Genomic DNA, 11,785 nt, shown 5'->3' with positions numbered 1-11,785 from the left:
TCTTTTTCCATTTAACTTTTTTATCAGGACGCTTGTCCTAACAGAGTTTCATCCCTTTTTGTGGGATTATATTTAAAGAATAACACATCTTTTTTAATATTTTACGATGAAGTTACTTTTTTTCTTAAACCTATGATAATTTTGGAGCACTGATCAAATGTATTTATGTACTATTGTACCCTTTACACCCCTTTAAATATATATATATATATATATATATATATATATATATATATATATATATATATATTTTTTTTTTTTTTTGCTGAAATAAAGACAACCCCCCCCCCCCCCCAAATAAAACTGACTGCAAATAACTTCTGCAAACTTGCATTGATCGACACAAATCTATTTGTGCAAAATTTCGCTCTGTCCTAAACTCTGCTTTTTACAAAAAAAAACTCTCAAAATCACAGGTTCAAAGCTCAGGTGCTGCTTTTGCATTGGAGATCCAATGAAAACCAGTTGGTTCCAGTGGGTCAGAGATGTTTCCATCCCGCTGATGATTTTCAGTTTCTTGCAGTCAAAATCATGGATGTAACCAAGCTGCCCAAGGCCACCACCAGAGCTCCCAGTATGAACTTCCAGGAAATTCCCTGAAAACATAAAGGGAAGTGGTGTGAATCAATTTCTTTGACACAAAGACAAATGAAAGAATTGAGTTGTGCATATAGCTAAAGTCAGTTATTTACGTACACTGCATAAAAAGACACAAAAATATTCATCTTTCTTTCTTGATATCAAATCAAACTGAATGTTACCTGTGTTATGTTGTGAATGATTACAACAATTTGCTAAATGCCAGAATGACAGACATTTTTTGGACATATTTTTTTCATACCTTAATTTTCACTAACTTTTTTCCACCTTTGACTTATTTCTACCAACAGAAAAGTAAGTAAATTGGGTCAGTTTATCTCCTTTTTGCTTACATCTTATTTTCAGGAGGCGACTCCAAATAATTAGATTTTATACCACTTTGAGACCAGTTCAGCTGTATGATTACTATATGTTAAATTTGTCATTTGGAAAACCCATTTCTGCACTCACTGCCATCTTTCGATTTTTTGAGGTCCTTTTCCTATATTCACATCTATTTTTTTTTTTATAAATCTGCCCCAGGCTCCGCTACTGCAAACCCACCCCCACAACATAATAGGACCACCTCCATTCATCATAGTTTGGATATGTGCTCCCAGTAATGGTATTTAGGCCAATTTCTCTATCTTTAGTACCGGTAATTGTCTTGGAGTTTATTCACAAACTGTAATCTGGATTCTTATATTGCTTTTTTTTTTTTAAACATGGCTTCACGCTTGCAGCCATATGCAGCACCTTAACGGTATTTTGATTTTGGCCTGTGGTTACTACATACATTTAGAGGGGAGTGTTGCCCTAGTGGTTAGAGCAGTGTGCTTGTGCTCTGAGAAGGATTCAAGTATCCGGTTCGATCCCCACACTGCTCTCTGGGGGCTGCACAGTGGCAGCCCAACGCTCCGCAAAGGGGATGGGTTAAATGCAGAGAGTTAATTTATCCATTGTGGGGTTAATAAAGTCCAATTTCTATTTTTTTTTTTCATTTCACACCAACAAACATACATTTCTTGGACACAGAATCTGAAAGATCTGATCTCTTTACTTTCACATGATGTTTATAACTGCCAATAATTGTGTTAAACTATAGCCTGTGAACACCTCAAGGCATCTAGATACTTGAGCTCCTCAGATCTCTTCTTCATATCTTGACTTGCTTCTTTTGACTTGTTCACATTGTGATAAATGTGGACAATGTGTCTGAGGTGAAGCCTAAATAGCATTGTAAGATATGTCTTTAATTAATCTAAATGTTTTTTATTAACCTATCAGAAACTAACAAACAAAGACATCCTCTTCTCAGATTTTCCAAACTAGAGGGAAGGCATTGTTTTCCTGAAATATGTAAACTTATGAATTCAAACCAAGTAGAACAAACACATTTTCCATCATTCTTGCAGTTAGTTTTTTGTACTCCCAACCAACCTAAAACAGAAAAAATATAGTCTCCAGTGTCATTACCCACTTCTTGCAGGGTCATGGGGAGGGGGCTTTGAATCTGTCATTGGCCAGCAGGCAGCCAATCACCTGGCTTCTTCTTGCACAGTGTATGTAAATATCAGTAAATACCTGGTTCCTACTGCAAGTAACGGCTTACTGATGACTTTTTCTTAGAAGGAATGAAGAATGGTGTGATATCATCTCCAAGCACCTTTGCTGGTTTGACTCTCCACTGCTGCGTGTCTTGGCCTCCTGATTGTCTTTTGACAAGTTTGGATAATTCTGCATGGATTGCCTAAGTAGACAGAAGAACATATTTTTGAAGATGGCTTCACTAAAATATGTTATTGAGGTGTAGAGCTGAAAAGAAAAAGAAATGCTAGCAATGTCAGGGTTCTTGCCGTTTTTAAAGTCATATAATTTGTTCTTGTAAGCATATGATATTATATATAGAGTAGGATAATCATTTTGACCTTGCAGATTTAACTTTCATCAATATTTGATAGTTGGTACTTCTAGATTTTACAGATTTTAGGTATTATACATGGTAAATTAGAGCATTAAGGCTTTAATTAAAGCTAATTTGTGGAACCTGAAAAAAATAAGACCTTATTTCCAAATTTAACCCAAACCAAGAAAATGAATTTCCAAAATGTATGGATTTGCCCCTCCTTAAACCTCCACCTTAAAGTAATGGAGGGCTTTTGGACTATTGGATGATTGTAGAGCCTAAGTTGTCAGGGCATTAAACAGCTAATTAAAAGCTAAAATTTTTAAATGGGTCTCTCTGATCATTGTATGGTTAAAAAAAGTGTATTTTGGAGCTGAAATTAACATTAGATCATTTTGAAACACAACACTTTAGACTGACTAAGTAACTCAGGCAAGTAGATAGATGTTTTTTTCTGAAAATGGGCACTTACCTCGAACTCTTTGGAGAGTCGGGCTCATTATACATGAAATATGTCTTTTGGAAACTGGTAAGTGGCTTCTTCTTATAAAGCGCTTTGGTCAAGTCAGGACACTTGACCAAAGCGCTTTACACTACATTCACCCATTCATGCAAACCTGATAGTGGCTGCTCCATTGTAGCCTCAGCTACCCTGGTGTTCACTGACAGAAGCAAGGCTGCTGTATACAGGGACCACCATCAGTAAGCAATGAGGATGAAGGATCATGCCCCAGGACACAAATTCAGTTTGAACTGACAATCCTTTGGTTGCAGGCCAAACTGCAGCATCGAATGTGTCTGTCTGATGCAGAATGGTTGCATTGGATGCAGACTAAAAGGGCTCTTAACCCTAAATAGGCTGTGAAAATGTGACGATGAGAAAAAATCTATCTGAAATTATCTGCATTAAAGTAGCCAGAGTTAAATAATTGTTTGCTATACTGTGGTTACATTAAATGGTTTTACAACTATTTGGGGAATAAACCATAAACTGCAGCTAAATGACTGGTTTAGATCTGCAAAGGCTATGTAACTCTTAAAAGAATACCTATAGATTTTTTAAATAAATACAGACTGAAAATTCCAAACTACGACTTAAATATTTTTGTTGAAGTGTTGAACAAAAACCTAGAAAACCAAAATTTTAAAGATTTTAAAAGGTACTTCTTATTTAAAAGAAATGTGCCTCGTTCTTTATCATGATTGGCTGGACAGACTTTTTCAAGACCTACTGAACGGACTACAAATCCCAGTTTACTGCAGATCCCACACCTCTTGTTCTTATACAAGGTAGTGCTTAGCTTTGAAGGGGAAGGTAAAGGTTTTTTTTTTTTTGGGTCCAAATATTGACCTAGAGTACATGCAATGCACACAACATATAGTGAAAGACTACACATGCATGTCAGCTTAAACCCACCATCTCCTCAGTGATACAAGTTAATGGCAGCATCATGCTTCCATGGAAACAGAAAAACAATCCAGATTAAGTCAAATCTGGATTGTATTTCATGCTAGGTAAACCTGGTAGAAAACCTTTTAAATACTGCAAAACACCTGATATGAAAACATGAGCTTCACCTTCTGGCAGGACAATGCCACATCTGCAGCAATAAGTAAGACTAAACCATTTTGCAAGAAAGACGGAGAAAACCTTTCCATTTTCAGATGTACACAGCTGATAAAGAAGACACACCTCAAAGGTTACAGCTATTGATGATAAAATAAGGTTTTACAAAGTACTGCTCAATCTACCTCTGAAATTAAATGTAATCAGTTTTTGTTGGCCTGTAATTAAGTTCTAATAAATAATTTTGAAATTAATATTTATATGACAAAATATAAACATAAAAGTCTCTGATTTTGCATGGCAGTCTGGTGAAACAATACATCTAGATTTTTATTGACTTGGAAATTCACTGCCTCTGCTCATAGCACAGGTCAAGTATGGTGTTTGCATGATTTACAGGCTGGTTTGGAAAGAACTCAGACAGAGGAAGGATTATCTGGGCCACATGATCTCACCTTGGTGGCTGGCTCCAGTTTCAAGGCCTGTTTTAGCACCTCCATGGCCTCTTTGTATTCGCCCTTATCTGACAGCAGCTGTAAGAGATGAAAAGATCTGCAGGGGGACTTCTGCTAGGATAACAATAAATCAAATACAGCAAGTAATAAAGCACCTGTTTTATTTTCCCCAAACATAATCTATCTTTTTACAAATTTAACAGATTGCCCCTTCTTTATTGTATGCAGTGGTAATTCTTAGAGTGGTAGCACAGATCAGATGAAATGCTTTATGACATCTCTCAGGGATAACATGACCCTTACCTTTCCGGTCCTGAAAAGCGCCTTGACGTTGTTCGGTTGGAGGGTCAGGACGTCCCGGCTGGTATGCAGAGCCTCGCTGAACTGCTCCAGTTTGAGCTGAGCAGCAGCCAGGTTGTTCAGACACTTTATCCGATATTCCCGCACTTCTTCCTCTTCCTCCTTCATGCCAACATCATCGCCATCTGCACAGAAACAGGCACATAGCTTACAGCCCCCACCTGCACCTGGTACTGGATTTATTTAAATGTATCATAAAGAAGCTGCAATAATAACTTTGAGATGGACAGGGTTGTTTGTTTTTTGTGATTCCTATTAACAAAAATCATTTGAAGGAGAAATTCCCAGTGGGAGTCATTATGTTACCGGTTCATGTTCTGCCTTTTAATTTAACTGGATATTGTATTCATTCTTTTTTAGAAGCACCAGACCCAAATGTCTCTAACTGCATGAGGCATCAACCAAACTAATGAGACCTTGTTAGCACAAAGGAATTTTACCCTCCTCTTTGAAATGTTTGTCATAAAATTTAGCAGCTCACGAGCGGCATCTTTTTACCAAGTTACCGATTTTAGCCACTTGTTCTTGAGATGCTGTTTTTACGGGTGTTTTGGAATTTGAGGACCTAAGGAGGGTTTAGAGTTGACCTCTGGGCATTTTTAAGAATTTTATTTTAAACAGTTGTTTGTGTCCTGCCAAAAAAAAACCCTGGCTGCAATGGATTTTCAAATTTCCTTTAAGGCAAATATTAAAGTTACTAAGAGTCAATAATAATTCACAGTAATATGTTTAAAATAACAGTTTCATAAATGATTTGTAACATGTTTGAAACATTAGGTATTAATGGGGCTGTATTTATGGTACTTATTTGACAAAGGGCTGCTCAATCTGTAGCACTGTCACCTTGCAGAAAGAAGGTCCTGGGTGTCATCCCAATGCATGTGTGGCTTAAGGCCCCATCCACACGAAGTCAAACCCTGGCCTAAACGCACAAATTTTTCACCAAACCAGCCTCTCATCCATACGAAGCCGGCGTTTCGGGGGTCTGTGAACGATCTTTTTTTTATCAAGCCTTCAGAGTGGGAAGATTTTGAAACGCCGTTTTCGCGTTTCCATCTTTAAGCTCTAACCGCATTTTTTTTTTACACGCATGCGTCATAGCGTCGCCTCTAAACACGCATGCGCGACACAGTATCACAACAACAATGGCGCCGTACTGTGTTGAATGGTTGCTGCTCATGCTACTCACCCTGCTGTCGGGCTTACAACAGAATCTTCTTCTTCTGGAATATCACCAGGAAGAACAGAGCAATATCGAAGACATAGTTCAGCACCTGAATTTGACTGAACCACGAAAATGGACCCGCAGGGCAACCATGTATAAATATTAGTGCGCATGCCCAACATTTCGTCGCTTATTTTTGCTTTGGCACCACAGCGCCACTTACAGGCCTGGCATACATTTTGCAGCGTTTTCATGCGTTCGTGTGGACGCTCACATTTATTTTACGTCTCCGTCTTTACGACAAACGTTTTGGAAAATATCAGCGTTTCGTGTTCGTTTTGACTTCGTGTGGACGGGGCCTTAATCCAGTTACCTCTGAAAGTCTAAAAACATAAGGTTTATTGGCATCTCTAATTTGCCCTTAGGTGTTTTCCTGCATGATTGTGTGTTTGTATAGGCATACAAGTAAAATTTACTTGTGGTAAGTCAACGCCTTAGAGGTTTGATAGAAAACATGAGGGAACAGACAACATTAAGAAAACCTAGAATCAAAGAAGACAAATCAGGGAGAAGGCTGAACAGAAGATCATATCAGGGTTAGGTAATGATGACTACAACTCTTGGATAATCCACTATTAGATATTTTGTTATCCTACAACAATAAACTAAAGTCAAAATAATTTAGATATTCTGCTTCAAGTGGTGTTAGTTTTGGAGCTAAACAAAAACTATGAAGATATAGTATTTGCTCCAAATAAAAGCAAAATCCTTTTTCATATATAAATGTCAACATTCAACAATGAGTATCAAAGTTAATCTCTCCTCAATTTGATTGAAATTTTACAAGGTTGTTTTCACATGTTAGTTTGCAAGTTAAAAACCCAAACCCAGAGCAATGCAAAAACCTTTGTCAAAACTAGCGGATTTGACTTTTTTTTTTTTACTCAACATGCAATTGAGATGGAAGACTTATGATGTTGGCAATATGTCTCATTAAGATTTTGTTCAAGTAACACAGTAAACAAGGCAGGAATTATGTTTTAGGGGCGTTCAAAGTCAAGTAAGATTATAAAACAATCAGTCACCTTTCTATTTCATTTAGCACTGTTAAGCCTGTCATAAGAAAACTACATTCCCATCCACCTTAACTATCTGACTGGTTATGGAGAGCATTGATCAACAAATCAGCAGAGAGGCCCATGGTAAGCTTTGAACAGCTGTAACAATCACTACTCAGGTGGGAGAATATGTTGGTAGGTTAGTTTCCTACTTTACAAATGTTGGCCTAAAGGGAAAGAAACAAAAGGAAATCTGTTGTTTTAAGAAAGCTATAAACTCTGTTGTTTGTCATGCAGGGGACAGAGCAAATATTCTTTATTCAAATGATATTCAAACTGAGCTTAAGCTGTTATAGTTGATATATGAACAAAGACCTAAGTCTTCACATATGCAAAGCTGTTAGAGACACTTGTTTAGACAGCCTTTCTACAAAGTAGGAATGGGGTACATATAACTTATGCATGCCACATTACAGATTTTCATTTGCATACAAAAGAGTAAGAATCGTGTTACGTTTTCCTCTGACGTTAGAGTTACGCAATACTTTGTGTTCCATCACACAGAAAACCGCTAAAAAAACAAACTTTGTAGACAAAAAAATTGTAGGATAATGTCGCAAAGCAGTATACCTGTTTCTTTTCTTTTTTTTTCTTTATCATCCTTACCTGAAATACATGAGTCAGTCGGCGGTTTGTGCTTTTGTACTTGAAGTTCGATTTAAATCATCTTATCTAAATGAATGAATGACTTTCGGTACAGAATTAATATCTTGGAATTTCTCCTGTTTTACTCCTCATATTCTTCTCATTGACTAATTACATTATCTGGATGATCTGGATAAACGCCTTCTTTCATTGCCGCATCAGATTTACAAAGCGGTCAGCCATTATTGATTTATTAGGAGGCAATCCATGTTTTCTCTTCATTGTCTCATTCAGCTACATTTCTCCCTTGGGCTTTCTCTGCCTTGTCGATAATTAAAGTGATTAAGGAGGTGGAAATGAAGGGAAAGTTGATTGCTTTTGATCATGCAAAAGTATTAAGCGAAAGCGTTTATGGCAGCCTGCTGCACAGACGGATGTGGCCCTGCATGGAGAAGCTGTGATTAGTGGCGATGGTGGAGTATTCCTGTCAGATGATGTGTTATACCTGCTGTGTTTGTTGACATGACTGCGTTATAGCCAGGAGTATGGAAATGTTTGCAGTTTATAAATCAGTCCTACCTTTGGTGCGTGTGGTCAGCACGTCCAGGGCCACACAATAAGCTCTGGCAGCGAGGCTGAACTCCTCTCTCTGGAAGTGAAAGTTTCCTCGCTCTCTTTTCTGGTTACCGATGCGGATGCGGTCAGCGATGGGCAGAGTTAACGGGTATGGTTTGTCTCTGATGTCCAGCAGTTGTAATTGGTAGAGTAATGGAGCCCACGCAGGGATCTCAGGCTCTCTGCGCAAAAATAAACACATTGATTGAAGTACATTTTCATTCTTACAAAGTTACACTCTTCTTAGATACTATATATATATATTCATTTTGCTTTAGATATTTTTTTCTAAATGCAACATACATGTTACTACAATGGTTTATCAGGGACCAAATACCTTATTTTGTTTTCTCTTATTTCCTATTGATAACTGTTTGATAACATAACTGGTATTTGATAAGCACATTTGTTTTTTATTGAAAGCTAGAAGGGGTGAAATACTTGGCTAATATCACTGATAAAAGGAATACAGTAGTTTCTTTTCTGTAAAAAGGATTTTGTCATGATCTTGGCACTGATGACTGGCTTAATTACTCATTCGATTCACCTGTCTCACTCTGCCTGGTTTCTCATCACTGCTCATCTGATCCACCTGCTCCTGCCTCTATTTAAGGTCCTTGCATCGAGTCATCAGGGCCAAATTACCATGTTCTCTCTAGCCAGTGGTGAGAGTGTTTTTAGAGTTCCTTGGTGTTTCTGATTTCCTGATCCTGACCTGTTCTGCCTCTCAACCACTGAGATTGCCTGTACCAGTTTGTGTCCAGAGTCTGTCTTCAGACTCCTGAACCTCTGAGCCTAGCTATTCTGTTCTGATCTGTTTGTCTGACCTGGCTTCGGCCCCTGCATTTTCTCTGGGGCTGCAGCATCTGGGACACTCTGGGTGGTGCCCGCCACATCTTGTTGGAAGCCCATCGGCTAGATCCTGATTTCCCTGTTCTGTGGCTATGGACTGAACTTTTAGCCAGGTTAGTGACTCATGTTCATAATTTTCCTCTGTTAGATTTATGTGGTCACTAACCTGTGTTTATTTTTTTCCAGAGTTTCATGCCTCAGACACCCTAGCTGCTGCAACTGCTGAAGCACAGATCTGGGTTTTTAAATATACGCGTTTTGAATAATCCCAATAATGTGTGTTTTGACATTTGACATTTGACTCAGTTGTTGCTGTCATTAAATCTGTGTAACTTTATTTTTTTGTTTCCTATTAAATCTACTCATATGCATGTTGCTCATACTGACCCTGATTCTCTGGAGGGTTTTTCTTCTAATACAAAGAAATGGTCACCGCCCACCCAGCCAGAACTCCAGCCCAGTGGAGGATGATGGAGGTTGAAAATCTCTGTAAACCTGATACAAGCTGAGTTTCCTTGGATAAATTTCTACCTACTTTCATTTTGTGATCAGTACAGATCAGAGGACTGGACTGAAGTGATCTGAGTTTGATGTTTTTTTTTTTTTCTGGATATGAGTTAGACCTGCTTAGAAAAAGTGGAGCAAGCAACAGGAAATTATTTAACAAGTATGAACCCAATGACTTCAGCTCATCCAGGAATCACTCTGAAAGATAGTTAATTTAACATTCAATCATCTCGCCTCTGCGCATTCATGGCTCACAATGGTTCATTATTAGTTCTTCTTAACACAGAGGTAATACAGAGAAGCATTGATCACAGTTTGGAGTAGAAAACAGGATAACAAAAATACAATGAAGGGTCACTTAAAAATATGAAGCTTCCTTGTGGTCACAGAAAAAAACCCATCTAAAATGAAGTAGGGAAGTTTGGCTTCCTGCTCTTCCTTACACCGCTGCAGTTTCCTAAAAATAATAGCTCTGGGATTTGTGACGAGTCATGAATTATGCAAACTGGTTGTGCGACTGACACAGTTTATGTTACTCCAATACGACTGGTTGTATACACAGTCGGTGTGTGGCTAAGTTAGCAGGTGGTATCAGATTACCCTTTCACCTCTCATCTCTGGTGGCCTCACCCTGTATCACATACATCACACAGAGGGGTGTGAAGTTGTCAGTTGAGCTGAGGCTTTAGAAACCTGAGCAGCATCACTACAGCCACCTATTGTGTTGGTGTCAAATGTGATAATATGATGACATATGAACTTACAACATATATGTCTTTTTACTTTGTACTTCAGGTTTGTTTATTATTATGATCTATCATATCAGTCATATAAAACATTAACAGTTGTGGCAGCAGTGTGATAAAAATTAGTGATGCTTTTGCAATTCTTTTGGATCACAAAACAAACAACCATTATGGATGGGTGCTTTGCATTATTCACACTCTGATCATACTTTATAGATGCAGGATAAATAATGAGACTTACATACCTTGAAAAGTCTGGATTACTGGTCCAGAAGGACTAATAAATAGTCACTTACTGGGGATGTGTAGGAGCTAAAGCAACATGTATTTGTTCCCATTATTATTGTTCTGCTCTTTGTGTAAACATTTAGACTAGGCACAAACTCCCATACCAACGCTTGTGCATCATGGATGCAAACTGTAATGAATTCCATTTCTGCACCATTGCCGACAAATTAGCACAGTTTAAAATGCAGCGCATTCGACACCATTCATCTGAGTCTTACATTAGCTGCATATTTTATACACATAATATCCTACATACAGTGAAATGTTATTACCCATGGAGATAAAAAAAATCACTTGCAATTTACAGGAATTGCATGTGATGACTTACAACTCCAGTCGTGATTATTCACAAGGCTCTGTGTCTGTGTTCATAGCCATTTACAGGCCTTCAGGCAATAGTTCAGTTGTGCACATGCAACAAAGCACACACATCAAGCTGGCAGTCTGCCGTTGTCTGTAAATATCTCTCCTTCCCACAGGGTCTAGTGTACATGTTTATTCAGGAACTTAGATGTTGCTGCTGTAAAATCATCTGAACAACTTTATCGATAAGCTGCTGCTGTGCTGTGTAACTTGGAAGAGACTGATTCTCTCAGATGGAAGGAAAAGGGGCATGGCTTAAATGCCTTGTTTGCAAACAGCAAATATGCCTTTAACAGGATTATTGGCTCAACTGATAACTTTAGGCTTGTAGTTTTCACCTTTTGGCTCGAAGAGTAAAATTATCCAGGGGTACAACATTAAAACGATCCTAATCTAAGTGCCTGCAGTAATATCATATGCACATATGTTCAGTTGTTTAGACAGCTTTCGTTTGAAGCCAGTTTGCTTCAAAATTTTTATTTAATGTAATTCCTTGGAATGAGTTGGAGGAATAAGAACTATTATTAGCTATATTCACTTTTCAAGGTTTTTATTTTGTATTTTTTTTTACCAGGTTCACACTATAAAGAGGAAGACTGCGGTGGGAGAGCAGCAAGAGTCAATATGTACATCTAAAATCTATAGTAAAGGATTTCAACACACCTCCTTGATTCTATCC

General features: G+C 38.0%; 1 protein-coding gene across 6 annotated transcripts in view; it reads right to left on the bottom strand.

The window, feature by feature from the left end:
* Positions 1-292: 292 nt before the first annotated feature.
* The window catches only part of fkbp16 (FKBP prolyl isomerase 16), a 59,831-nt gene continuing 48,338 nt past the window's right edge, over positions 293-11,785 (bottom strand). For 5 of the 6 annotated variants that reach the window (XM_038268727.1, XM_038268729.1, XM_038268730.1 and 2 more), the window contains 5 exons: positions 8,315-8,532; positions 4,811-4,992; positions 4,508-4,585; positions 2,192-2,329; positions 293-596 (listed from right to left, as the gene is read on the bottom strand). In XM_038268727.1, the coding sequence (XP_038124655.1) occupies positions 510-596; positions 2,192-2,329; positions 4,508-4,585; positions 4,811-4,992; positions 8,315-8,532 (703 nt within the window). In that variant the 3' untranslated portion in view covers positions 293-509. The remainder of the gene's footprint in view (positions 597-2,191; positions 2,330-4,507; positions 4,586-4,810; positions 4,993-8,314; positions 8,533-11,785) is intronic. The other variant, XM_038268731.1, reaches the window with a different exon arrangement.

The sequence above is a fragment of the Cyprinodon tularosa genome, unplaced genomic scaffold (assembly GCF_016077235.1).
Source record: "Cyprinodon tularosa strain WSP-4 unplaced genomic scaffold, ASM1607723v1 ctg71, whole genome shotgun sequence".
Taxonomy (NCBI): Eukaryota; Metazoa; Chordata; class Actinopteri; order Cyprinodontiformes; family Cyprinodontidae; genus Cyprinodon; species Cyprinodon tularosa.
This window is presented reverse-complemented; position numbering and strand designations above follow the sequence as displayed.